General features: G+C 43.7%; 1 protein-coding gene and 1 long non-coding RNA gene across 2 annotated transcripts in view; one reads left to right on the forward strand and one right to left on the reverse strand.

Annotated features, from left to right (window-relative positions):
* Positions 1 to 8,468: 8,468 nt before the first annotated feature.
* LOC141937330 (uncharacterized) overlaps positions 8,469 to 26,062 on the reverse strand; it is a 22,318-nt gene continuing 4,724 nt past the window's right edge. Inside the window, exon 2 of the long non-coding RNA XR_012626899.1 lies at positions 8,469 to 9,422. This is a non-coding gene — a long non-coding RNA (uncharacterized LOC141937330). The remainder of the gene's footprint in view (positions 9,423 to 26,062) is intronic.
* LOC141937305 (uncharacterized) lies at positions 13,942 to 23,807 on the forward strand. The gene is given in 7 exon segments (XM_074854891.1): positions 13,942 to 14,122; positions 14,125 to 14,389; positions 14,391 to 14,537; positions 14,539 to 14,825; positions 15,018 to 15,088; positions 22,908 to 23,150; positions 23,694 to 23,807. Coding segments are annotated over 7 exon segments (1,308 nt in total).

Consider the following 26,062-nt stretch of genomic DNA (forward strand, 5'->3'; position numbering starts at 1 on the left):
AATATTCTATAGGTATTTAGGAGAAATCTCACGATCGCTTGCCCTTGTTCTTGTGGGAGACTTTAACTTCCCAGACAACTGCTGGAAATACAACATGGCAGAGCGGGACCAGTCCTGGAGATTCCTGGAATGTGTGGGAGACAACTTCCTGACGCAACTGGTGAGAGAACCAACCAGAGAAGGTGCCCTACTGGATCTCGACTTTGTGAACAGAGAAGGACTGGTGGATGATGTGGCGGTCAGAGGACGACTAGGGCACAGCGATCATGAAATAATAGAGTTCTCTATTCTTAGAGAGGCCAGGAGAGGGCTAAGCAGAACTGACATCCTGGACTTCAAAAGGGCTGACTTTGTCTTGTTTAGGCACCTGCTTGAAAGGATACCTTGGGAGACGATCCTGAAGGGTATAGGGGTCCAGGAAAGCTGGGCACTCTTTAAGAAGGAAGTGTTAATGGCTCAGGAACAGGCAGTCCCCAGGTGCTGTAAGAGAAGCCGGCGACAGAGGAGACCACCCTGGCTGAATAGGGAGCTTTGGCTGGAACTCAGGGAGAAAAGGAAAGTTTACAGCCTTTGGAAGAAGGGGCTAGCCACTCACAGTGATTACAAAGAGGCTGTGAGGCTATGCAGGGCAAAAATCAGGAGGTCTAAAGCCCAGCTGGAATTTACCCTGGCTTCAGCAATCAAGTATAACAAGAAATGTTTCTATAAGTATGTCAGTAGCAAAAGAAAGACCAGGGAGAGTATCCATCCCCTGCTAGATGCAGGAGGAAACATGGTAACAAGTGAGGAGAAGGCTGAAGTTCTTAATGCCTTCTTTGCCTCAGTCTTTAATAACAAGACTAGTTGTACTGAGGGAATCCAGCCTCCTCAGCCAGAGGACAGAGACTGGGAGAACGACCTCCCTGCAATCCAGGAGACAGTCAGTGACCTATTGCATCACATAGACACACACAAGTCTATGGGACCTGATGGAATACACCCGAGGGTGCTGAAGGAGCTGGCTGGGGTGCTCGCCAAGCCGCTTTCCATCATTTACCAACAGTCCTGGCTGACCAGGGAGGTCCCGACAGATTGGAAACTGGCAATGTGACGCATATCTATAAGAAGGGTCGGAAGGATGATCCAGGAAATTACAGGCCTGTCAGCTTGACATCGGTGCCAGGGAAGCTGATGGAGCAGCTCATCCAGAGTACCATCACACAACACATGCGGGACAACCAGATGATCAGGCCCAGTCAGCATGGGTTTATGAAAGGCAGGTCCTGCTTGACAAACCCGATCTCCTTCTACAACAGGGTGACCTGCTTATTCGATGAGGGAAAGCCTGTGGATGTAGTTTACCTCGACTTCAGTAAGGCCTTTGACACCGTTTCCCACAACATTCTCCTGGCAAAACTGGCTGCTCGCGGCTTGGATGGGCACACGCTTTGCTGGGTAAAAAACTGGCTGGATGGCCGGGCCCAAAGAGTTGTGGTGAACGGAGTTAAATCCAGTTGGTGGCCGGTCATGAGTGGTGTCCCCCAAGGCTCGGTTTTGGGGCCACTCCTATTTAACATCTTTATTGATGATCTAGACAAGGGGATCGAGTGCACCCTCAGTAAGTTTGCAGACGACACCAAGTTGGGTGGGAGTGTTGATCTGCTCGAGGGTAGGGAGGCTCTGCAGAGAGACCTGGACAGGCTGGAGCGATGGGCTAAGGCCAACTGTATGAGCTTCAATAAGACCAAATGCCGGGTGCTGCACTTGGGCTACAACAACCCCCCAGCAGCGCTACAGGCTTGGGGAGGAGTGGCTGGAGAGCTGCCAGTCAGTGAGGGACATGGGGGTGTTGATTGACAGCCAGCTGAACATGAGCCAGCAGTGTGCCCAGGTGGCCAAGAAGGCCAATGGCATCCTGGCTTGTATCAGAAATAGTGTGGTCAGCAGGGACAGGGAAGTGATCTTACCCCTGTACTCGGCACTGGTAAGGCCACACCTCGACTGTGTTCAGTTTTGGGCCCCTCACTCCAAAAAGGACATTGAATGACTTGAGTGTGTCCAGAGAAGGTTAACGAAGCTGGTGAAGGGTCTGGAGCACATGTCGTATGAGGAGCGGCTGAGGGAACTGGGGTTGTTTAGTTTGGAGAAGAGGAGGCTGAGGGGAGAACTCATTGCCCTCTACAGCTACCTGAAAGGAGGTTGCAGAGAGCTGGGGATGAGTCTCTTTAACCAAGTAACGAGCGATAAGACAAGAGGGAATGGCCTCAAGTTGCGCCAGAGAAGATTTAGACTAGATATTAGGAAGCATTTCCTTACAGAACTGGTGGTTAGGTGTTGGAATGGGCTGCCCAGGGAGGTGGTGGAGTCCCCATCCCTGGAGGTGTTTAAGAGTAGGGTGGACATAGCACTGAGGGATATGGTGTAGTTGGGAACTGTCAGTGCTAGGTTAACGGTTGGACTAGATGATCTTCAAGGTCCTTTCCAACCTAGATGATTCTGTGATTCTGTGAATATTTGTTCTGGGTGTAATGTCTGTTGCTGTTAGCTCTGCCTCTTTGAACCTGCCTCTCCACGTGTCAGTGGCGCTCAGGTCGCAGAGACTAACACTGCAACACCGCAATTAGCCTGCCTCATTAAACCTGCCAATCCACATATCAGTGGCGCTCAGATCGCAGACTAATGCTGCAGGAGGTTAAGACCTTCACAGGGACATCAGTACAAACACCAATATGATGGATACAAAATGTCCGTTTATTAAACTGTGTATCTCACCTATATACGTTCACCAAGTACCTCCTTCGTGGGTGTGCCCTTAACATTACAAGCCTATCCATCACCTTACCTCGTAACAAGGGAGGGCTACAGCTATTCCTTCCGTACATCGCGAGATCTTCCGAACGCCACTCCCTACATTTCCCCCTCCCCATGCTTTATAACATCATTATTCCTGATTGATTGTCATTATTGCGCTGTTCCAAGCGGTGATGAGCAAGACCCATATGTCGATCTAAGAACAAAACATTAACCTTCTTAAACAATCTACAAACTACAGCACTAATGCATGTAAAGGTGATACAAGTAGCAAGAAGCACACCACATATTCCAATAATTCCCCAAACGAGCCAATCCCAACTAAGCTAATTAGTAATCTAAATCCACACATTGTCAAGCCACCCAAACCATTCTGGTTTTACAAAGGTGACTGTGATGAAGACATAGCAAGATTCTGCCCCTGTATCCAGAGGAAAACAGACGTCTTCGCGGTGATGTTCTCGTGCCCGCTCTCTCCAATATCCTGCGTGAGTTGGCAACACACAACCAAGAAGGGTGATCCACCACCAACGCTGTAACACAAAACTCCATCTTATGTTAGATCAGGTTTTACACACCGTGCGGGTATCCATTTGATTAGGCCGTCCTTTTCCACTGCTGTGTACCCACGCCCAAACACTCTCAGTGACCACCCCGACACCCAAGCTATCGCGCCCGGTTCCCTGACCTGGACCAAAGGATAGTTTTTCGTCGCCTGGGCTGGTATAAAATGTTTCCACAGGGGAGGTGTAGACTCATTGCCTCGAACAAAATGATTTAAGGTATACAAAGCGCGTCACAAAAGAGCCTGTTGGCAGTCTATGGGTATTTTCCCTCTATGACCTTCCCCCTCCCCAAGCTGTTGGAGCTTTGCTTTCAGGGTGCGATGTGCACGTTCCACTATCGCTTGTCCTTGACTGTTATAAGGAAGGCCATGTACTAATTTGATGTCCCACAATGCACACCATTCTTTTGTGCGTCTAGCAACAAAACAAGGGCTGTTATCTGTTTTGATCTCTTGTGGCTTCCCTAACAAGGCGATAACGCCTTCCCAATGAACAATAATGTGTCTGGCTGTTTATTGTGGAGCTAAAGGTGTCAATGGTTACTATGAGATACTTATTTGGTTTTAACAATTCACATGTTGTTACATCAGTTTGCCGTATCTGATTGGAAGAGAGACCCCGTGGATTGACACCTGCCTCCCACAGTGGGCCTTTTTGACAGTAGGGACAAAGTGCCACTATGTTTTTTCTTGTGACAGAGAAATATGACATGTTTTTGCTAAGGCTTTTGCTCCAAGGTGTAAAAAGGCATGTAAACTCTTTGCGGTGTCCAATGATGACACCTCCGTGCCGCTTGGTCAGCCTTATGATTGCCTTCTACAATCGGACCTGGTAGGGATTGGTGACTATTCACATGTGTAATAAAGGCCTGCCCTATGCGCTGTTGTAGAGCTTCATAAAGTAAGGTCAACACTTCCATCTGCACAAATCCCACTGTTGTCATTTTGTGTACAAGTTTATAAACATATAAAGAGTCTGTAACAATATTAACAGGATTCTCTGCCTCTTGCTGGAGTGCCATTTGGACTGCTTTGGCCTCTAACCATTGTACAGATTTGTTAGTCTGAGTCCACATCCTCTTTTCTTGGTTTTGCAGCAGCACCTGCAACACTTATTTCAAGACTTTATGAATTAAGGGTTAGGGAAACTTCAAAAAAATGCAGCATATTCAAAATAGTTCCACAGAAGGCTAGAAACAATACAGCAGTTACAGTTACTAGTTAAAAGAGTAGGCTAATTTCACTACTTTGAGGGATATGACTAAATACTACAAAAATAAACAATAAGGAAAATACGGAATAACACACTTACTTAATGGGGTACTAACATTCAGATCCGCAATTGCTGGGGAACCCTGGATGCAGCGAGAATTTAGAGTGCCCTTCCTCACAAACCGAAAATCCTACGCGATGCGTCCATCCGTAGGTGAGGCATCCAAAATCGCTGCAAGCAGGTCCAGCCTCCAAATCAACAGGCCAAAATAACTGGCAATTTTCTTTGAGCGGAAACATCTGATTTCATCCTCCTGTTGGGTTCCACCCAGAGTCTGGCCACCACTCAAGGAGGAAAACCAAGGGAGTTTCTAATAAGGTTAAACACTTGGGGTCCTGCTTCTTGATACTGCTAAACAAGGAACTTAAATACACACATCCTTATAGCAATTCATCCTTATTAATAACTACATTTTATCTAAGCTACATCTTTTACTGGTATCTAATAAGTTTATATATTTCATCAAGGAGTTACAATTACTGTTAGCATTTTCTCTTAAAAAGGTTGGCAACCATAGTGTGATTAAGGACAGAGATATTTTGTCCTATTGCAGTTGCAAGCATTACCCATACATTCTGCTTAAATGATCAGCCGAAGAGATCGCGAGCTGTTGGCACAGGGGCATCCACAGCCGGCTCCTGGGTGTCCACCAAAAGCTGCCTCTCACACCTCAAGTGTGGTCACACACAGCTTGCTGGTAACCACCAGGACTGTGACCTGTGAAAATACAAGCATAACCTCTTCCCCAGGTTAGTAAAGGATATGGTCCTTCCCAATTACCACTTTCCAGGACTTGAACCCTGCCCTGGACTTCTTGTTGATCTGGTATCTGCGACGAGAAGTGACGCAATATTGGTGGCACCTTTCATGATCAGTTTGGCAAACATTTCTGGACGAGTAGTGACCATCTTGTGCATTTGGTGTGACAAAAAAAAATCCATTCAATAATAACAAGAGGGTCACTAAGTGTTTCATCCCATTGAAACAGCAGAGCATAGGACTGCCCTGAAGGATTAAATAATATCAGTTGATACGAATGGCCAGGCACACCTCACGATGCTTGTCTTTCTGAGATGGCATTAGCTACCTGGTGGAGATCTTGTTTTGTTTTCTCTGTAAGTACTCTGGGTGATGTCAGTGAAGGATCTCCTCACAAAATATCAAACGAGCTATGCAGATCATCATTAGTTAGGCCCAACAACAGCTGTATCCAATTTATAGCTCCGAACAGTTTCTGTAAATCATTTAAAGTCTTAACATCAGTTTTAAGTTCAACCTGTTGTGGGACATTAGTCTGTTCACAAATTCTCCACTCCAGGTACTGCCATGGTGATGATCGCTGTACCTTTTCAGGTGCTAATTGTCACCCCATTTGAGATACTGAGTCTTTGGGTAAAGTAAGAGCCTTTTCCATGATCTCCTGTGTTTCTGCTGCTATAAGGATGTCATCCATATAATGATGTATAAAACAGTCTGGGAGACCTGTATTCTAATAGGGCTCAAAGCCTTTGCAGCAAACCACTGACACATCGAGGGACTATTTTTCATGCCTTGTGGCAAAACAACACAGTGGTATCGTCTTGTAGGTTCACTAACATTAATACTGGGAACAGAAAGGTAAATTTAGCTGCATCATCTGGATGAAAGGGAATGGTAAATACCAATCCTTTAGATCAATTATTACAAGATGCCAGTTTCAGGGACTCATTGTTGGGGAGGGCAGACCTGGCTGTAATGTACCCATATCCTCCATGGCATCATTAATGCATCGGAGATCATGTAAAAGTCACCATTTACCACTTTTGTTTCAAATAATTAACACCAGCGAGTTCTAAGGACTGGTGGTAGGTACAAGATGTCCTGCACTTAATTGATCCTGAATTAAATCATTAAGGTGGCACAACTGTTCCATTGGCGAGGGCCACTGACCCACCCACACAGGTGATTCTGTTTTCCAGGTTAGTTTCAGGGTGGGCTGTGCTGCAGTGGCAATTAAGACAAATTTGATCCAATCTGAGTTCCCCATTGAGCCATATAGTCACAACCCCATGATGTAGCAGGGGTTTCCAATATAAATGCATAAATATTTGCTACCTAGTTTACTGGGCTCCTTGCATGAATGAGATCTTTGCTTTGAAATGTTACAGCATGACCACCAACCCTGAAAAGCACTCGAGTTACCGAAGCTCACAGATATTACAGTCACATCCGCACCAGTATGTAAAATGCCTGTCAGTTCAACAGATTCTTCGGCTTTAGTGAGGTTACTTTTTATCAGAGGTCGACTCTGTCTCCCTGTCTGAGCTCAAAATGTTTGAGGGGTACATGCTGGTCCAAATCCTGAGTCACCCCAGCTGTAGTAAAATAAAGAAGCTGAGTAAGTCTGACCTCTGGTAAAACGAATAACCCCTGTAAGGTTGTAGATGATTTTTATGACAATACCCTTCTTAGACAGATGGTACAAAAGTGCACTACCCACAGAGTATGCACCTAAATTCAAGACAACAATTAATACAGAATTACGGCCTCCTGCTAGAGGAGATATTTCACCTATGACACTTAAAACACTCAGCCCAAACAAACAGGCAGCACCAGTGACCCAGCAGGCGGGCACTAAGGTGCTCTGTCAGAGAACACGCTCCGCAGCTGCAGCTGGGCTGCGTCTCATGCACGCAAAACAATCACACAAGGACGTCTCTCACACTTATTACTCACACAACATAAAATAATAAACGCTGCAAACATCAAAACACTGTTAAGAATATATAAAGCCATTGCTTATTGATTATGTGGTCTTGGCAGACAAGGGACGTCGCATTCCAGCATCAGCACCTTCTGTAAAAACTGCCGCTCCTGGCGTTGGAGGGGGGGGGCTTGGGAAGGCCCAGGGCCGCCGCCGTCAACTCCGCGCTTGCAGGCCAATCACCCTCTTGATCACGCGCTGTTCTCGCGGTAGCATCTTCTCGCGGTTCAGTACTTTTCCACAGTTTAGTGTTGCAGCTGTCTGTTGTTTTTCCCTGCCACCTTGGCATAGCTCAACAGCCTCTTATCTTTCTTCCAAGGCCTGTTTTTCATCAAAGCCTAGCACTTTCTCACAGGCTGTGCAAGGTTGACAGGCCAATGCCTCCCACATCTCCACCCCCCAACGCTGCATGTCTGCCTTCCATTTTTCTGCTAGTTCTCCCCTATGCACCTCGGTTTCCCCCTCCCCATCATCGGAGCTCACTGAGTGCTCCTCCGGGGGTCCGCCCCATCGTCGGAGCTTGCTGAGTGCTCCTCCGGGGTAGCTTTCATAATCGCATTTGCCTGCCCCCAAGCCATTAAATGCTCCGGCTTTCCTAATTTCGCCTGCTCTGCTAACTCCGCCTCTATTCGCGGCCAGAGCTCTGGCTTCATACCGTCTATCGGCTCTGCTAAAACGCCAAGCCTTATCAACCTTTGTAGCACTGCTTTTAATGTTCTCGACTTCACAGAAGTCTTATTTTGTTTACCCCATCTTTTCAGTACCTTAACTGTGACATCTATGGCGCGCCGCGGAGTCTCTCGTCCTGCGTAGAGCTCCTCACCTCCTGCTGTGCACCGCCGACTGCCACAGCTTATCTTTTCCCAAAATCATGTCGTAAATCACGTCGCGGTCACCATTTGTTGCTGTTAGCTCTGCCTCTTTGAACCTGCCTCTCCACGTGTCAGTGGCGCTCAGGTCGCAGAGACTAACACTGCAACACCGCAATTAGCCTGCCTCATTAAACCTGCCAATCCACATATCAGTGGCGCTCAGATCGCAGACTAATGCTGCAGGAGGTTAAGACCTTCACAGGGACATCAGTACAAACACCAATATGATGGATACAAAATGTCCGTTTATTAAACTGTGTATCTCACCTATATACGTTCACCAAGTACCTCCTTCGTGGGTGTGCCCTTAACATTACAAGCCTATCCATCACCTTACCTCGTAACAAGGGAGGGCTACAGCTATTCCTTCCATACATCGCGAGATCTTCCGAACGCCACTCCCTACAAATGTCAAAAATCCCTTCAATACCTGCTATAAAACAAATCAAAGTAAACATCGCCCACGTTTGACACATTGCCATCGTTTTACCTCTTTCCCAGTTATCCTTGTGCACCTGCCAAATTCGAGGAACATTTATTCCAACACCACAGCTCCTATCTACTACCTTATTATTTTGCCTAATACATTGCAAAGTTAAGCGTTTACAAAGCTCAAAACTAATTTCTGCTAAAACTCTTTGCCCCAGATCTTCAATTAGGCTTAAAGCCCTAGAAAACTGCTGTTGTTCTCTAAAAACTCTAATCTGTCCTTCTGTACCAACAGCTAATCGCTGATATACTGACCTACCTATAAAATCAGACAACCAATCTGCTTCGGAGTAAAAGATAATCCGGTCAGCACTCAAGTGACATTTATACACACTTTCCCGATCATGCGCACGCGTGACTCTCCAAGTTCCCCTGTCACACCATGCACAATGTATAAAAACCCAAGGTCAACAGTTTAGACCATGTTCCGTACAAGCTGTGTCATGTTCTTCAAGCTGTTTTTATGGTGAGTGGCTGTGTTCAAATAGCCACATAAAATGACTGCAGATTCGGTAAAAGACAAAGAACTTCACTGTTTGCTGGATGTAGTGCCGTTAACAATGGCATCAGGACCAAGTTCAATTGATGTTGGTGTCTCTGAAGTGCCTTGGGACACAGGGTTGGTGTCGTCATTCTTTGCGATCCATGGTTTCACCCACTTTGCGGGGACCCACTTGGGTGAATCACTACCTGTAGAAACACAAGCATAACCCCTTCCCCAAGTTAACAACTGCATAGGTCCCTCCCATTGCCCAGATTGAGGGGAATAGAATTACACTTGAATTTTTTGAAAAGAGTAATCATGCTTGTTTGTTTGCAAATGTACTCGCGCAGGCGGTTCATCTTGCCCTCCATGTATATTAAGCCAATTTAAAACAAATAATGTTTTTGCCAATATCTCCCCCTGTTTTTTCAAAATAATAAGGTGATGTTTCAATATACGATGGGTGCGCTCAACGATAGCTTGCCCAGTAGAGTTGTGTGGTACTCTGTGGAGAAGCTGAATTCCCCAATGTTGTAAAAAGGCAGTGGTGGAGGCTGCCTGATATGCGGGACCATTATCAGCTTTATTTTCTTTGGACACCCCATAACCGCAATCGCTTGCGTCCAGTGTTGACGAGCTGCTACTGCCGAGGCAGAAGCATGAGCAGAGGCCCATATAAATGAGGAACAGGTATCCACTGACACATGTAAGTAACGAAGACGCCCAAAAGGCGGAAATACAGTGATATCAGTTTGCCAAACTTCCCGTGGCTGTAAGCCACGAGGATTCGCACCACTGTCCTGTAGTGGTGTGAGAGTGGCACAGTCTGGACAAGCAGACACTATCGCCCATGCTTGGGTCTTAAGGATGTTAAATTGCTTGCATAATGCAGTTACAGACTGGTGAAAAAAGGCATGACATTTATAGGCTTCTTGAACAATGTTATCCGTCTCTGCTAAACGGCAACCAACTGATCAGCTTGAGCGTTGCCTTCTACAAGACCTCCAGGGAGCCTAGTATGGCTCTTTATATGCATGATAAAAACCCAATTCGTACGATGATTAACAGTATTTCGTAAGTCGACAAAAGCCTGAAAAAGGGTGGGATTGTTTACATGTCCTAACAAGGCCCTTTCGATTCATTGTACTACACCTGCCACATATAAAGAATCAGTCACAATGTTTAAATCTTGAATGTTCCAGCGGTTAAGCACAGCAACCACTGCTCTAAGCTCCAAAATCTGTACAGATGTATCGCCACAAAAGCGTTCTGATTGCCATATTCCATTATCCTTCCAAACAAATCCTGCTGATCTTGCTGCTGGCATCTGTAAATACTGTTAAAGCCTGTGTGGTGGTGCAATTCTTACACACACACCCCCCCGCCCCTCTTTGTTGGGCTGCTTGGTGCTAGGTGCGATTCCACCCACATCCCCCGAGCTATACACCAGTCTGTGGAGATAAGGACTGACAATGTTAACGAGCCTGGCTCCTGCCCCTCCTGATTGCTCGGAAATGGTTAAAATGCCCCATCAACTCCTAAGGGCCTGGCACACCTGTGCCTGGGATGTGGTCAAATGGGAACAATAACAGAGCTGCACATTCATCAAGTTCTTGTGCAACTGCTGGAAGGCACCAGATGGGATCTGACAAAAGTCAATTATCTTGGACCCTATAAATGGCGACCACCAGGGAGATCCTTTGAGCTCTCCTGGATCGCAGCGGCCTGTGACCAGCATCTCCCCTGAGCTGGGACGCCTCTCAGGTACCAAACCCTTAAGGTGTCATCTGCTCCAGACGGAAGGCCAGGGCAAAGTCCCCCGCTCGAGTCTCAATTATCGCCCATTGAGGAATGCCAAGGCATTGGGAGGATTTGCTCTAAACTCGAGAGGGTTTGAGCTCTTTGAGCTAGCTTCTCTTTGTGTGTGTGTGTGTGTGGGTACGTACCCTTGTTTCTGTGTGTGTATGTCCGTTCTGTGTTCATTCTACTGAATCCAAACACCTTTGTTTCTGTATGTTTGTCCATTTTGTTATGTGCATGCATGTGTATATATGTATATAGGTACCGTTAAGTAAGTTAGTGTGAATCTTGTCATTTTAGAATCTGAATAAGTCGCTTTTCTTTCTTTTAGTATTTCTGAATTATTTTATAATAATAAATTGCTGTTAGTTATTAATAAACCTAGATTTCTTACTAAATATTACTGTCTCAATACTTCCATCCGTGACAGCCTGCTTAGAACTGCTGTGGACCAGGGCAATCTGACTGTTTAATTAAAACAAAGCATCGCGAAGGCCCGCGGCGGGTGTTGACGCGATGTGATTTCTGCCCAGTGCTCTGAATGTCAAAGTGAAGAAATTCAATGAAGCACGGGTAAACGGCAGGAGTAACTATGACTCTCTTAAGACGGGATCATAGTTGCTAACTGGGCACAGCTGCAGAGGTCATACCTCCTCGTGGTCCCGCTGGATGCCCTTCGGGGTAACTGAACTGACCTCTGCCCCAGTATATCAGAGTTATGGTTTCCTCGCCCTATCAAGCGACCTCACCGACCGCTTGATAGTAAAATTAGGTGATTCAAATTATAGGCATCAATTACTATATTGATTGCCCAAAGCCAAGCCCACAGGCTACGTTGGGCACAGCCCAACAGCTCTATAAGGGGGAGTTGATTGGCTCTGACTACCCTTACAAGACTGTGACACAAAATGGTGCGACCGATTAAAATACCATTCATTTTGGTGAGCACTCGGACTGGAAATGGCGACATACATGAAAAACAAATACAAAATAACATCTATAGCAAGAATATATTAACAGAGGAACCACTAAATTTAAAAAAATATAGAAATAATAAACACCAAAGAAAAATTCACGGATGACTATTTCTTTTACACGCAATCTGACGGTTTAGCCATGCTACAGGAGGTATATGACAATCCTTCCTGTTCAGAGCCCAGGACTAATAAAAGAAGGGTGAATGAAGAGGAGGAGGAACTCATACTACCGATGGCCATGGTTCAACCTGTATCCCCAGAAACCCCTACTCTTCAATCCAAGGGCAAACCACTATCAGAAACACCGATAGTGAAAATTCCATCCAAAAATCATTCATGCCCATATTGTGAGACCAAATTTGCAAAATGTCTGGTCTAATAGAACACCTGCAGAGAACCCATGTGAAAAGATAGATCTTATTTGAATGTAATAAATGCGGTAAAGTAAATGAAAAACATCAAAGTATGGCATGCCACGTACCAAAATGTAAAGGGATTACAAATAGGGAGCCAGTGATTGGTTTATCGTGTGGGGAATGTGGAAAAATATTTGAAACCAAAATTGGCTTGGGACAGCACAAACGTTTAGCCCACCCCCTACTCAGTAATCAGGAACATATCACGGCATCGCAGCCCAATACAAATTCTGCCAGGGGAGCCCACAACCAATGCTGGACCAAACAAGAGATTACCTTACTAATACAACTAGATCAGCAATCTAGGGGGACTAAAAACATTAATAAACTAATTGTGGAACATATTCCATCAAAAACAGCAAAACAAATAAGTGACAAAAGAAGAGGCCTATATAAGAACACACCCAAAGGAATTGACGACCAAGAGTGGATGAAACAGCTTGAAGAAGGAGATCATCTGGAGGACATTGGACACCCAGTAGAAGAGGGCTTAACATCACAATACAGGAAAACAATCAAAAGATGGATAACAACAGAAAAGCTGCCCATTCTTTATGGAACATTTAAAAAGTTACTCGAAGGTGAGAATAACAAGGGAGCACTAATTGAAGACTCTTTCAAAAGCTGCTACTCATTTCTATATATGCGATCCCAGGAAATGAAGGCCATCCAAGATCAGAAATGCCAGACGACCCGAAGAGCCCATTCCACAAAATCATCACAGGAATGGATGAAGAAGAGAGCAAAGACAAGAGGACAATTTCTAAGATTCCAATGTCTCTTCCAAAAGGACAGAAGAAAACTGGCCAGTATCATCTTGGATGACGTGGAATCCCTAAGATGCAACATCCCTCTAAAAGAAATGCACAGGATCTTCAAAGTAAGATGGGAAACATCAGGAACATTTCAAGGTCTAGGTGGTTTTCTGACAAGGGGAAGAGCAGACAACACATCCTTCAAAGGGATGATAACAGCAAAGGAGATTGCAAAAAGCATCAAGGAAATGAGCAAAAATCCAGCACCAGGACGGGATGAATTAACTCTGAGGCACCTCATAGCGGTTGATCCAGACAACACCCAGCTAATGGAGCTCTTCAATCTATGGCTACTGTCACACACCATTCCGGATGTAATCAAGGAATGCAGAACAGTGCTCATATCGAAATCAGCTCTACCGGAACACCAAAATGACATCAACAACTGGTGACCGATCACAATTGGATCAATTGTCCTATGACTGTTTTCAAAGATCTTAACAGCAAGACTAACAAAACCGTGCCCGATTAATCCATGACAGAGGGGTTTCATACGATCATCAGGCTGTTCTGAAAAATCTAAAACTGCTAAAACTACTAATAAGTAATGCCAGGAAAGAACGGTAGCGCCAAGGAATCGTCTTTGTAGATATTGCCAACATCCTCGACACAGTAAATCACACACACGTAATTGAAGACCTTAAACAGAAAGGGGTAGACAACCACATCATTACCCTTATCTCAAATATGTATAAAAATACAAAAACGTACATAGACATGAAGAATGAGCAGTCAGATTCAATTGGGATTCAGATTGGCATTAAGCAGGGTGATCCAATGTCTCCCATTCTATTTAATTTACCTATAGACCCTCTACTATGCAAATTAGAGGACAAAGGAATTGGTTATCAACATCACTCTACACATATAACAAAAATGGCCTTCGCAGATGATCTGGTAGTAGTAGCTCCTGGGAAGGAATGCAGAAGAATCTTGAAATAGTTAAAATATTCTGCAACATCACAGGCCTTAAAACACAAGGGGAAAATTGCCATGGCTTCTACATCCAGCTGACAAAGGACTCATACACTATTAATGACTGTCCTGCCTGGACTATCAAGGGCATTCCCCTCAATATGATACACCCCAATAACACAGAAAAATACCCGGGCCTGTTTATAGATCCCTGGATAGGAATATCAAAACCAAGGCTACTAGATAAAAGACTGGCTGCAAAGAATAGAAAGGTCCCCCTTAAAACCATTCCAAAAGATTGACATCCTCAGGACATACACCATTCCACGGGTAATCTACCTGGCAGATCACTCAGACACAAAAATCACATACTTGGAAACACTGGACTTAGCAAACAATCGAAACAATCAAAACAATAGTTAGCAACGAAAACATTGAAAAAGAATCCGAACATCTATGGATCGCAGCTGGAGGCGACAAAGACAAAAAACCATCAGTGTGGGACCCAGGAACCGTTACAACAAAAACAAATGGTATAGTACACGAAGAAGATTCAGAATGGGAAAGACCCACACCAAGGAGGATTTTTCCCAAAGCCTGTAATTGGCGAAATGAAGAATTTCAAAAATGGACTAAACTGCTGTCCCAAGGCCAAGAAGTTATAAATTTTGAAAAAGATAGTACAAGTAATAATTGGATTGAGCGCTATAGAGGCATTCCCCATAGAAAACTTATCACTGCCCTCCAGTTAAGAGCAAATGTCTATCCCACCAGGGAATTCGTGGCAAGAGGCAGACAATCGACGTGTAATAAATCTTGTCGTCATTGTCAAGCCGAAAATGAAACCTGTGCCCACATAATTGGCTTTTGCCCGGCAGTTCAAGATGCCAGAATTAAAAGACATAATAAAATTTGTAAAATTCTAATTGAAGAAGTGTCGCGGATGAAAGTATTGACACGGTAATATTTAGTAAGAAATCTAGGTTTATTAATAACTAACAGCAATTTATTATTATAAAATAATTCAGAGATACTAAAAGAAAGAAAAGCGACTTATTCAGATTCTAAAATGACAAGATTCACACTAACTTACTTAACGGTACCTATATATACATATATACACATGCATGCACATAACAAAATGGACAAACAGACAGAAACAAAGGTGTTTGGATTCAGTGGAATGAACACAGAACAGACATACACACACAGAAACAAGGGTACGTACCCACACACACACACAGAGTAAAGAGAAGCTAGCTCAAAGAAAATTTCCCTCTCGAGTTTAGAGCAAATCCTCCCAATGCCTTGGCATTCCTCAACGGGCGATAATTGAGACTCAAGCGGGGGACTTCGCCCTGGCCTTCCGTCTGGAGCAGACGACACCTTAAGGGTTTGGTACCTGAGAGGCGTCCCAGCTCAGGGGAGATGCTGGTCACAGGCCCACTGCGATCCATGAGAGCTCAAAGGGTCTCCCTGGTGGTCGCCATTTATAGGGTCCAAGATAATTGACTTTTGTCAAATGCCTTCTGGTGCCTTCCAGCAGTTACAAAAGAATTTGATTAATGTGCAGCTCTGTTATTGTTCCCATTTGACCACATCCCAGGCACAGGTGTGCCAGGCCCTTAGGAGTTGATGGGCCATTTTAACCATTTCCGAGCAATTGGGAGGGGCAGGAGCCAGGCTCGTTAACATTGTCAGTCCTTATCTCCACAGACTGGTGTATAGCTCGGGGGATGTGGGTGGAATCGCACCTAGCACCAAGCAGCCCAACAAAGAGGGGCAGGGGGGGGTAAGGATTGCACCACCACAATCCACCCCGTGACTAAAGTCAATTTATCTTGTCCATAGAGTGGCAGTGTGGTTGCCTCTTGCCTCTATGCCTATAAACAGAGGATGCCATAATCAAATTACTGTTGAAGGAAATTTTGTGTTTGATTAGCTTCAAAAAGAAAAAAAAATTATTTTGGGATGGTGTACATACGGGGATACTTCTGTAACTGAGTAATCTGTCTAACCATCCTCCAAACCTTAATATACAATACAATTATGAGCAGTAAACATATTAGATTTAGAATTAAGAAAATCATGACCAGGTGGAACATAGAATTAAACAGTCCTGTTGCGGTGGGTGACCATCCAGATGAGCTTTCCCACCACTGATGTTCTCCATTCCTTTTGACTCTTGTTAATACTTGATGTATTTCTTCTATATCATGTTGGACCGTGATAAGAGTCTTTTGTCCAGTTTTCTGTGCTTGTTGCAGGAGGTCGATTAAGTCAGGATGTTGGAGGAGTCGTATGGACAGTACCATCTATTAATAAGGAATCACACCGTGTTCGCATGCAAACACATCCTTTTCCAACATATATGACTACGCTTTCAGGGGTTTCATTTGGGTGGATCTCAAAGTGACAAATGTTTTGTTCAGTATCAAGACAAATGTCTTGAGCCTCAAGAGTATTTCCTTCACAAATGAAGCCTCGTTGTTCTCGCACAGTACATGCATTTACATCAATTGTTTGCCATTTCCCCTCCTTCTGGTGGGCCCATACTTTATGTTCTGAGGGACAGAGTATGTTTCCATTGTGATTTAGTCCTAATGCAAGGATTGGATGTATGTTGTACACTGAAGCATTGCGTATAGTGAGGACAAATGCAATAGTCCTGTCACCTTCTGTGTAGTGAGGAAAGTTGACCAATTAGACCTGCCTTGTAGTGTTTTGATGCTTCCAGTGTATCTCAGTAATGCAAGATCCCAAGGATTTGATGTGTGAGCCATTGTAAATGTCTTTACTATCATGAGCAGAAAAAGGAAGAGAGAAGAAGAGCCGTATAGACACCATTGTTGTAGCAATCGAGGTATGATGGTGAGGGAGAGAAAGGGTAGGTGCAATGCTGTGAAGAGTCTCATATTGAAGATGAGGGTTGTTCCCACGGTGCTACTGGTGGATTTGCTGGGTATGGTGTCTGCTTCCACATTGTCGTTGGTGGAGTCGGTTATTTCTGAAAAGGAAAGAAAAGAGAACGGTCTCGGGGGGGGGGGGGAAGCTGAACAGGTTACCCCTTAGGATGCTGGATAAATCCATCTAGTACTGATTTTATGTTTTATTCCATTATTATCAATAGCATCCCATGCTAGAAATCCTCGTGGTTTGACCAGGATTACTGGTATTGTTCCTACAGATGGTATTTTTGCCATCACAGGCTGTCCTGCTTTCATTGAGGACCAGGTGTGCTCATTATTTAGGTTTGTTTCTGAAGAAAGTGTTAAGAAGGCTCGAGTAATTGGACTTCCATAGGGACCATACCGATTATTTAACTGCTGTAAAATTTCAGAAAGACGTCTGTCCCATTGTCCTTCATGTGGTTTAAGATATTTTTTCAGCAGTCCATTGGCTCGTTCAACTATACCATTAGATTGTGGGTAATAAGGTGTGTGGAATACCCACTTTATTTCTTTTTGCTTTGCCCATTCCTGTACTTCTTTACTAGTAAAGTGTGAGCCATTGTCACTCTGGATAGAATCAGGGACAGGTAAAATTGAGAACCATGAGGAAAGGCCTCGGATAGTATTCTGTGCATTAGCCTTTTGGCACTTGGTAGCTGTAAGGAGTCCAGATATTATTTCTACACCTGTTAAGATATATTTGTACCCAGCAGAGGATTTTAAAGGACCAATGTAATCAATTTGCCAAGTAGACCACAAAGTTTTCCCCTCTTTAATGTGTAAAGGTGGTGCTTTGGCAGGGTGGTCCATCTGCAATTTTAATTTACACTGGGGGCACTCAGTGAGGATGGTTTCACAGGTTTTCCTACTGAGGGGCCATCCCCGGCTTTGGGCTGAAAAGTAAAGTGCTTCTCGACCTGTGTGGCCTAATTTTTGATGTAACCATTCTCCTAGTCGATACCATGTGGGGTCTGAGGAATCTTCAATGTCTATTTTCCTAATTTTTGTCAATTCATCCACCCTTTGGTTCCAATTTGTAGCTGGTTTATGGTCATTAGCATGAGCTTTTACCCATCCTATTTGGAATGGTGTTTTTCTGGCTATGGTTAATAGTAATTGCCAGTCTTCAGTTCTCCAGATTGGTGATTTATTTATCTCCCAGTTTAGGGCTTCCCATTGACAAAGCCACTGTGTGGCACCTGCCCAGACAGCATAAGAGTCTACATAAATGGCTTTTGCTTCATTTTGTGCTGCCAAAACAACTGCTCTTAACTCTCCTACTTGAGCACTGCCTTCACCCTCTTCAATAACTTGTTTGCCTGTTTTGATTTCTAATGCAACAGCTTTATATTGCCATTTACCATCCACTCTTTTTGCCGAGGCATCAGAAAACCAGACACCCTCGGTTGGTGAATCTTCAGTGAAGGGAGGTGCATCTAAAATTGGTGAAGGTTTGAATGGTTGTTGTAATGCTAGGGGGTCAGTATTAATAGGCATTTGCAATTTAGAAACTTTTGTGTGTCCTTCACTTAATTGCATTTCATCTGCCACACCCACTAGATAGGCATACCATTTCCTAATTGTAGGTTTTTGTGCAATTCCCTCTGGGGGAGCAGTCCCTTTTAGGATTGTGTCTAATAAATTAAAGGGACCTCTGGTCTGAACAGCTTGTTCTTGACGTATTTTCTCAACTTGTTTAACTGCACGGACTAGAGACAAAAGACCCTTTTCCCACTCTGAGTATCTTTGTTCAGTCTCTTTAAATGCAGTTGAGCTAAACAGTAAAGGTCTCTTTGGCCCATCAGGGCCGATTTGAAATAAGTTACAATAAGTACCATGTTCTGCAAAACCCCATTCTGCTATAATAGGGTCACGAGGATGAACAGGTCCTAGGGATTGATATGTTTTTAATTCCAGTATTAGAGTTTTAATTGCTTCTTCATGTTCTGAATCCCATCTCCACGATTTTCCTTTTCGTAAAAGTGAATAAAGTGGGCGGGCAATGATGGAGAATCCAGGTACATGTTTTCTCCAATATCCTAAAGTGCCCATTAGCTGTTGTAATTCTTTTCTAGATTGGGGCATTTCTGATTGTTCTATTTTATTTAGAGTATCTGGTGGGATTGCTACACTTCCAGCAATCCACCAAGTGCCCAGGAATTTTACTTCTTTACTTGGTCCCTGACATTTTTCAGGTGGAATTTCAATTTTTGCTTCATGCAATGTTTGCCAAACTGTTGCTGCCACTTCTCCCACCTTGTCAGGAGAGGGTCCTCCAATTAGAATATCATCTATATACTGATACAGTTTTACATCTGCAGGGAGTGAAACTGTCTGTAAAAGTTCAGCAAGTGCAGCATGGGCAATTGTGGGTGAGTGTTTATATCCCTGTGGGAGCCTGTTAAAGGTATATTGGATACCTTCCCATGTAAATGCGAATTTTTCTTTATCTTTTTCCCTTAAAGGGACCATGAAAAACATGTCTTTTACATCTAGCACTGCCATCCAAGGATGTGCAGCGGCTTGCAGTGTAGCAGTTAAAGCTGCAATGTTGGGAACTGCCGCTGTCAATGGGGCTGTACTGGCATTTAAACGCCGATAATCGACTGTTAAACGCCACCTCCCATCTGGTTTGCGGACTGGCCAGACAGGAGAATTGTATGGGGAGTGAGTTCGGGAAATAATCTGCCGTTTTTCTAAGTCCGCAATCACTTCAGAAATTCCAGTTCGTGCTGTAGCAGAAATTGGATACTGTGGGACATTAGTAATTTTTGATTCGGGAAGTGCTGGAGCTGCACGGAGTACACGCACTGTGGCAGTTTGTTGATTTTTATTATGGCTGGGGTTGGCAATTGAACCAAAAGACCACAGACTACCGTCTGGCAAACGCCAGGTCCGGCCGTTCAGTGCATCAAAACCCAGGATATTTTCATAATGCTCCTTGATCGCAAAGCGAAGAGATGTTACACGTTTTTCGCCAGGGAGCAGTAAATTAACTTTTGCTGTCTGGCACACAGTGCTAATTCCTGTAACTCCGGTAATTTTAACCTTTCGCCGGCCAGGTCGTATGCCTAGCTTATTGGCATCTCGCTGTGTAATTATTGAAATTTGTGCACCAGTATCAATCAAAAATTTTATTAATTGATTTTGAGGACCAACTGGAATTAAAATGTAAGGGCCGTTCTCATTTATCCACTGATAAGCTTCTACTTGCCGGACTGGCAGGCCCAGTTGCCGTCCGGACCTTATCAGTTTTTTGATCCTGTGCTTTGCAACTGATCCTCTTGAGGGAGGAAAGGGTTATCTTTTTTTTCTCTGGGAGCTGGCGACGGGAGGAGGGGGGGGGTTGGAGCATTTGGAGCGATACCTTTTTGAAATGCCTGAATCAGACTCAGAATGACGCAGGTAGGCTGTCTCTGAATCGCGGTTCTAGGAATTCCTAGTGACAATGCTTGCTTCCACAGTTCATTTCTCCACTCCTGACCCCTACGTTGTCGGTCAGAGGGTTTTTGTTCCTGAGAATTATTTTGATGCAATTGTTTAATTTGCCTAACAGTGCGACCTACATTTTTTGTTTCATTGGGAATTTCATCCCATCCCATTTCTCGGGCATGATTTACAGTTTCATGTACTAAAGTTGCCCAAGTGGGTAATACTCTTGGTTCTAATTCTTCTTCCCCACTATTTCCAACAGTTTGTGTTAGATTTACCAATTCATTATAATTTAAGTCTCTCTGGATCTCATCCCGTTTTGCAATGAGAAAAGGTTTGAGCATGGCAGGGGCTCCTTTTATCAGTACTTTAAGTATAGCAGGAGCTACAGTTGCCGAAAGAGGAACATCAGTAGGCTTACGCTGATGCATGGCTTGAATACAGGCAGCTTTTGTAAAAGCTGCAGAGAGGTCATTTAGAGATTTGATAGGTATTAACAGAGGTTCTCCTCTCTCTAAGGCATCAATGCCACCAGCCCAATATGCCACTCTGCTTGTTAGTGAGTGGGGATCATTCGGGGGGTTGGGACCAGCATCCAAAAAGACACCAGGACCCCAATATCCACTGGCTTCATTGCCATCTAGTAAAATTCTATCTCCCCCGTTTAGAGAAACTCTCCATAGGTATTCAGTTTCAGTTTCTCCAGGCTTACGGCCGTAACGATCTTGTAAATGGGCTATTTGAATTGGATCAAAAGGGGTTGTTTTGCTGATGCGACTTCTCACACCACCCCGAGGTCCTGTTGTTTCCTCTGTTTTAATAATTGGTCTGACTGCAAGAGGGGGAGACTCAGGCGGCTGCAAATAATTATTTTCGTCTGAGTCGTCATTATGTGTATCACTCCAAATGTTACCATCCCAGTCTTCAGGGGACACAATTAATTTTCTGATTTGAACAATATCAGGGCGGTTCGGAGACTGCATTAGCATCATTTCAACACGTTCCCCCAGTTTTTGTTGTTTCAATTGGGATTCCTTAAGTTGCTGTTGCAGCTGCTCTATTTTAATCGATAACAGCAGATTGGTGGATTTGTGCCCTGTAATCTCATCTTGTAAATTTTGTATTTTATGATTAACTTTCTCTCGTTCATGACAGGCAGCTTCCAGGCACACTCCCAACATTTTACAAATCATACCTTTATTTTTTCCAAATTTAGTTGCACCTCTAGCAATAGTTAACTGTTTTTCTACCTCTTCCCAGTTGTGCCAATTATTATAAACCCAATCCTCTGGGAAGGTGGGATTTGGTTGGATACCGTGTTTTTGTAAGTATTTGGTGATTTTGCTTGTCATCCTGCCGACTACGCCAATTTGTCGCGGATGAAAGTATTGACACGGTAATATTTAGTAAGAAATCTAGGTTTATTAATAACTAACAGCAATTTATTATTATAAAATAATTCAGAGATACTAAAAGAAAGAAAAGCGACTTATTCAGATTCTAAAATGACAAGATTCACACTAACTTACTTAACGGTACCTATATATACATATATACACATGCATGCACATAACAAAATGGACAAACATACAGAAACAAAGGTGTTTGGATTCAGTGGAATGAACACAGAACAGACATACACACACAGAAACAAGGGTACGTACCCACACACACACACAGAGTAAAGAGAAGCTAGCTCAAAGAAAATTTCCCTCTCGAGTTTAGAGCAAATACTCACAATGCCTTGGCATTCCTCAACGGGCGATAATTGAGACTCAAGCGGGGGACTTCGCCCTGGCCTTCCGTCTGGAGCAGACGACACCTTAAGGGTTTGGTACCTGAGAGGCGTCCCAGCTCAGGGGAGATGCTGGTCACAGGCCCACTGCGATCCAGGAGAGCTCAAAGGGTCTCCCTGGTGGTCGCCATTTATAGGGTCCAAGATAATTGACTTTTGTCAAATGCCTTCTGGTGCCTTCCAGCAGTTACAAAAGAATTTGATTAATGTGCGACTCTGTTATTGTTCCCATTTGACCACATCCCAGGCACAGGTGTGCCAGGCCCTTAGGAGTTGATGGGCCATTTTAACCATTTCCGAGCAATTGGGAGGGGCAGGAGCCAGGCTCGTTAACATTGTCAGTCCTTATCTCCACAGACTGGTGTATAGCTCGGGGGATGTGGGTGGAATCGCACCTAGCACCAAGCAGCCCAACAAAGAGGGGCAGGGGGGGGTAAGGATTGCACCACCACAAGAAGCAAAAAAGAAAGATTGCATTATCTTCCAAGAACCACTGCTTATATAAACCAGATCTGGTTTTCCTAAAAGAAAAAACAGCAGTGGTAGTGGATGTAACAATTAGATATGAAACTAAATTGGAAACGTTGCAGGAGGCTGCAACAGAAAAAGTTAATAAATATAAACATCTTAAAGAACAAATCCAAGAACTTACGAATGCCACCAACATTAAATGTATGCGTTTTCCCCTGGGTTCTCGTGGCAAATGGTATGAAGGCAATTACACACTGCTCACCGACCTGGGTATCTCTAACTCCAGACAAAATAAAATTGCACGGACATTATCGAATATGGCATTATTCTCCTCAGTAGACTTAACTCATATGTGTTTGCAAGTAAATCACGGTCTACCATTAGCTAATTTTCTTGTAAATAGTTAATACTTATAATGAATTTTTCACGAAGTTTTAAAGTTATTACAGTTAAATACAACTTGTAAAAGTGGGAAGCTGGAGAGTGGACTGGGAATCAAGTTCCGTTACAAGACGCGTCAATAGGTCTGAATATTAACACCTAAATTGACCTACCAAACTGATTAGTCAATTACTACTGATTTAGACTGAGGTGGACGGGCCACCTTTACTTAACCTGGAAAAGAGACCCACATATATACATGTATATATGTGTGTTTGATAAATAGCCAAATGCCTCGTCATCTAATTAGTGCCGCGCAGGAATGGATGAATGAGATTCCCACTGTCCCTACCTACTTGTACCTGAGGTTCAAGGACTCGGCATCAAATACACCACGGACTCACTCAAATAAAGCAAGCCCTAAGGAGACATGTCTCTTCCTGTACTTTTCTTCAAGTCTTCAAGACACGTACAGATAACTGGAGCGCTTTCCTAGTGTAGTTATGAGTCAAGATTTCTAACAGCTTCAAATCCATCACACGACACCATCACACAGCACAGGTGGGAACCAGACACCCAGCGACGGGGAGCCAGAGGGTTCCCGAAGACCCCGCAGGCCCACCTCGGCCGGCGCCTAGCAGCCGGCTTAGAACTGGTGCGGACCAGGGCAATCCGACTGTTTAATTAAAACAAAGCATCGCGAAGGCCCGCGGCGGGTGTTGACGCGATGTGATTTCTGCCCAGTGCTCTGAATGTCAAAGTGAAGAAATTCAATGAAGCGCGGGTAAACGGCGGGAGTAACTATGACTCTCTTAAGACGGGATCATAGTTACTAACTGGGCTTAGCTGCAGAGGTCATACCTCCTCGTGGTCCCGCTGGATGCCCTTCGGGGTAACTGAACTGACCTCTGCCCCAGTACTAAAAAGAGTTATGGTTTCCTCGCCCTATCAAGCAACCTCACCGACTGCTTGATAGTAATTTAGGTGATTCAAAATATAGGCATCAATTAATTAATATTGATTGCCCAAAGCCAAGCGCACAGGCTACGTTGGGCACAGCTAAACAACTCTATAAGGGGGAGTTGATTGGCTCTGACTACCCTTGCCAAATTGTGACAAAATGGTGCGACCGCTTAAAATACCATTCATCTCGGTAGGCACTCAAACCGGATATGACATATATACAGATCAAATAATAAACATTGGACATAAAAATAAAAATATAGTATTAGAGGAACCATCTTTCAATTTAAAGAATATAGAGATAATAAACTCAAATGAGAAAGATGATAATGAACATTCCGATTACATCAGAACTGATAGTTTAACTATGCTACCGGATGTATATGTCGATCCCTCCTATTCTAAACCCGAGATCAATAAAGGAAGGGTAAATGAAGAGGAGGAGGAGCCCATATTACAGACGGCCATACTTAGACCCAATTCCCCAAAATCTCCTACACAGCCACCCAAAAACACATCACGATCTGAAACGCCTATACTAAAGATGCCATCCAAAACTAATACTTGCCCATATTGTGAAATTATATTTGGCAAACTATCCAATCTCATAGAACACATACAAAGAACTCATGGTAGAAGAAAGATCCTATATGAATGCAACAAATGTGGTAAAAAGAATGAAAAACATCAGAGTATAGTATGCCACATACCTAAATGCAAGGGAATTATAATCAAGGAGGCAGTAATTGGCTTACCATGTGGGGAATGTGGAAAAATATTTGAAACTAAAATTGGCCTAGGACAGCATAAACGCCTAGCCCACCCCCTAATAAGAAATCAAGAACGTATAAATACAGCACACCCCAATATAACTTCTGCCAGGGGAGCACACAATCAATGCTGGTCAAAACAAGAAATAGATCAACTTATATATTTAGATCAGAAATACAAAGGGACCAAGAACATCAATAAACTAATTGCTGAACAGATTTCAACCAAAACAGCAAAACAAATAAGTGATAAAAGAAGAGCCTTATATAAAAACACAACAAAAGAAATTGAAGATCAAGGATGGATTAAACAGCTTGAGGAAGGGGAGGCTCCGGAGGACATTAGACAACCCATAGATGATGGATTAAGATCGCAATATAAAAAGACAATAAATAAATGGATATCAATGGAAAAACTACCCATACTTCAAAAAGTATTTCAAGAAATACTCCAGGAAGATATCAACAAGACGACACTAATAAATAGTGCCTTTGAAAATTGCTACTCATTTCTGTATAGGCGATCCCAAGAACAAAAGACCCCTAATTTGGACCAGAACCACCATAAAAACCGAAGACCCCATTCTACAAAATCATCAAAGGAATGGATGAAGAAGAGAGCAAAGAAGAGAGGTCAATATCTACGATTCCAACATCTGTTCAACAAGAACAGAAGAAAACTGGCCAGTATCATCTTGGACGATATGGAATCCTTGAAATGTAACATCCCTATGGACGAACTACATAGAGTCTTCAAGGAAAGATGGGAAACATCAGGAACATACAAAGGACTAGGTGGCTTTCTAACAAGAGGAAGAGCTGATAACACAGCATTCAAAACTACGATAACAACTAAGGAGATCCCAAAGAACATCAAAGAAATGAGTAAGCACACAGCTCCAGGACCAGATAGATTAACTTTAAAGCACCTTATAGACCATGATCCTGACAATAGTCAAATAATGGAGTTATTCAATCTATGGCTATTAACAGGCACGATTCCAGACATTATAAAGAAATGTAGAACAGTGCTTATATCCAAATCAGCGCTGCCAGAACGCCAAAACAACATCAATAACTGGCGCCCGATTACGATCGGATCGGTTATATTACGTTTATTTTCTAAAATCTTAACTGCGAGACTAACAAAAGCATGCCCA

The sequence above is a fragment of the Strix uralensis genome, chromosome 40 (genome assembly GCF_047716275.1).
Source record: "Strix uralensis isolate ZFMK-TIS-50842 chromosome 40, bStrUra1, whole genome shotgun sequence".
Classification (NCBI taxonomy): Eukaryota; Metazoa; Chordata; class Aves; order Strigiformes; family Strigidae; genus Strix; species Strix uralensis.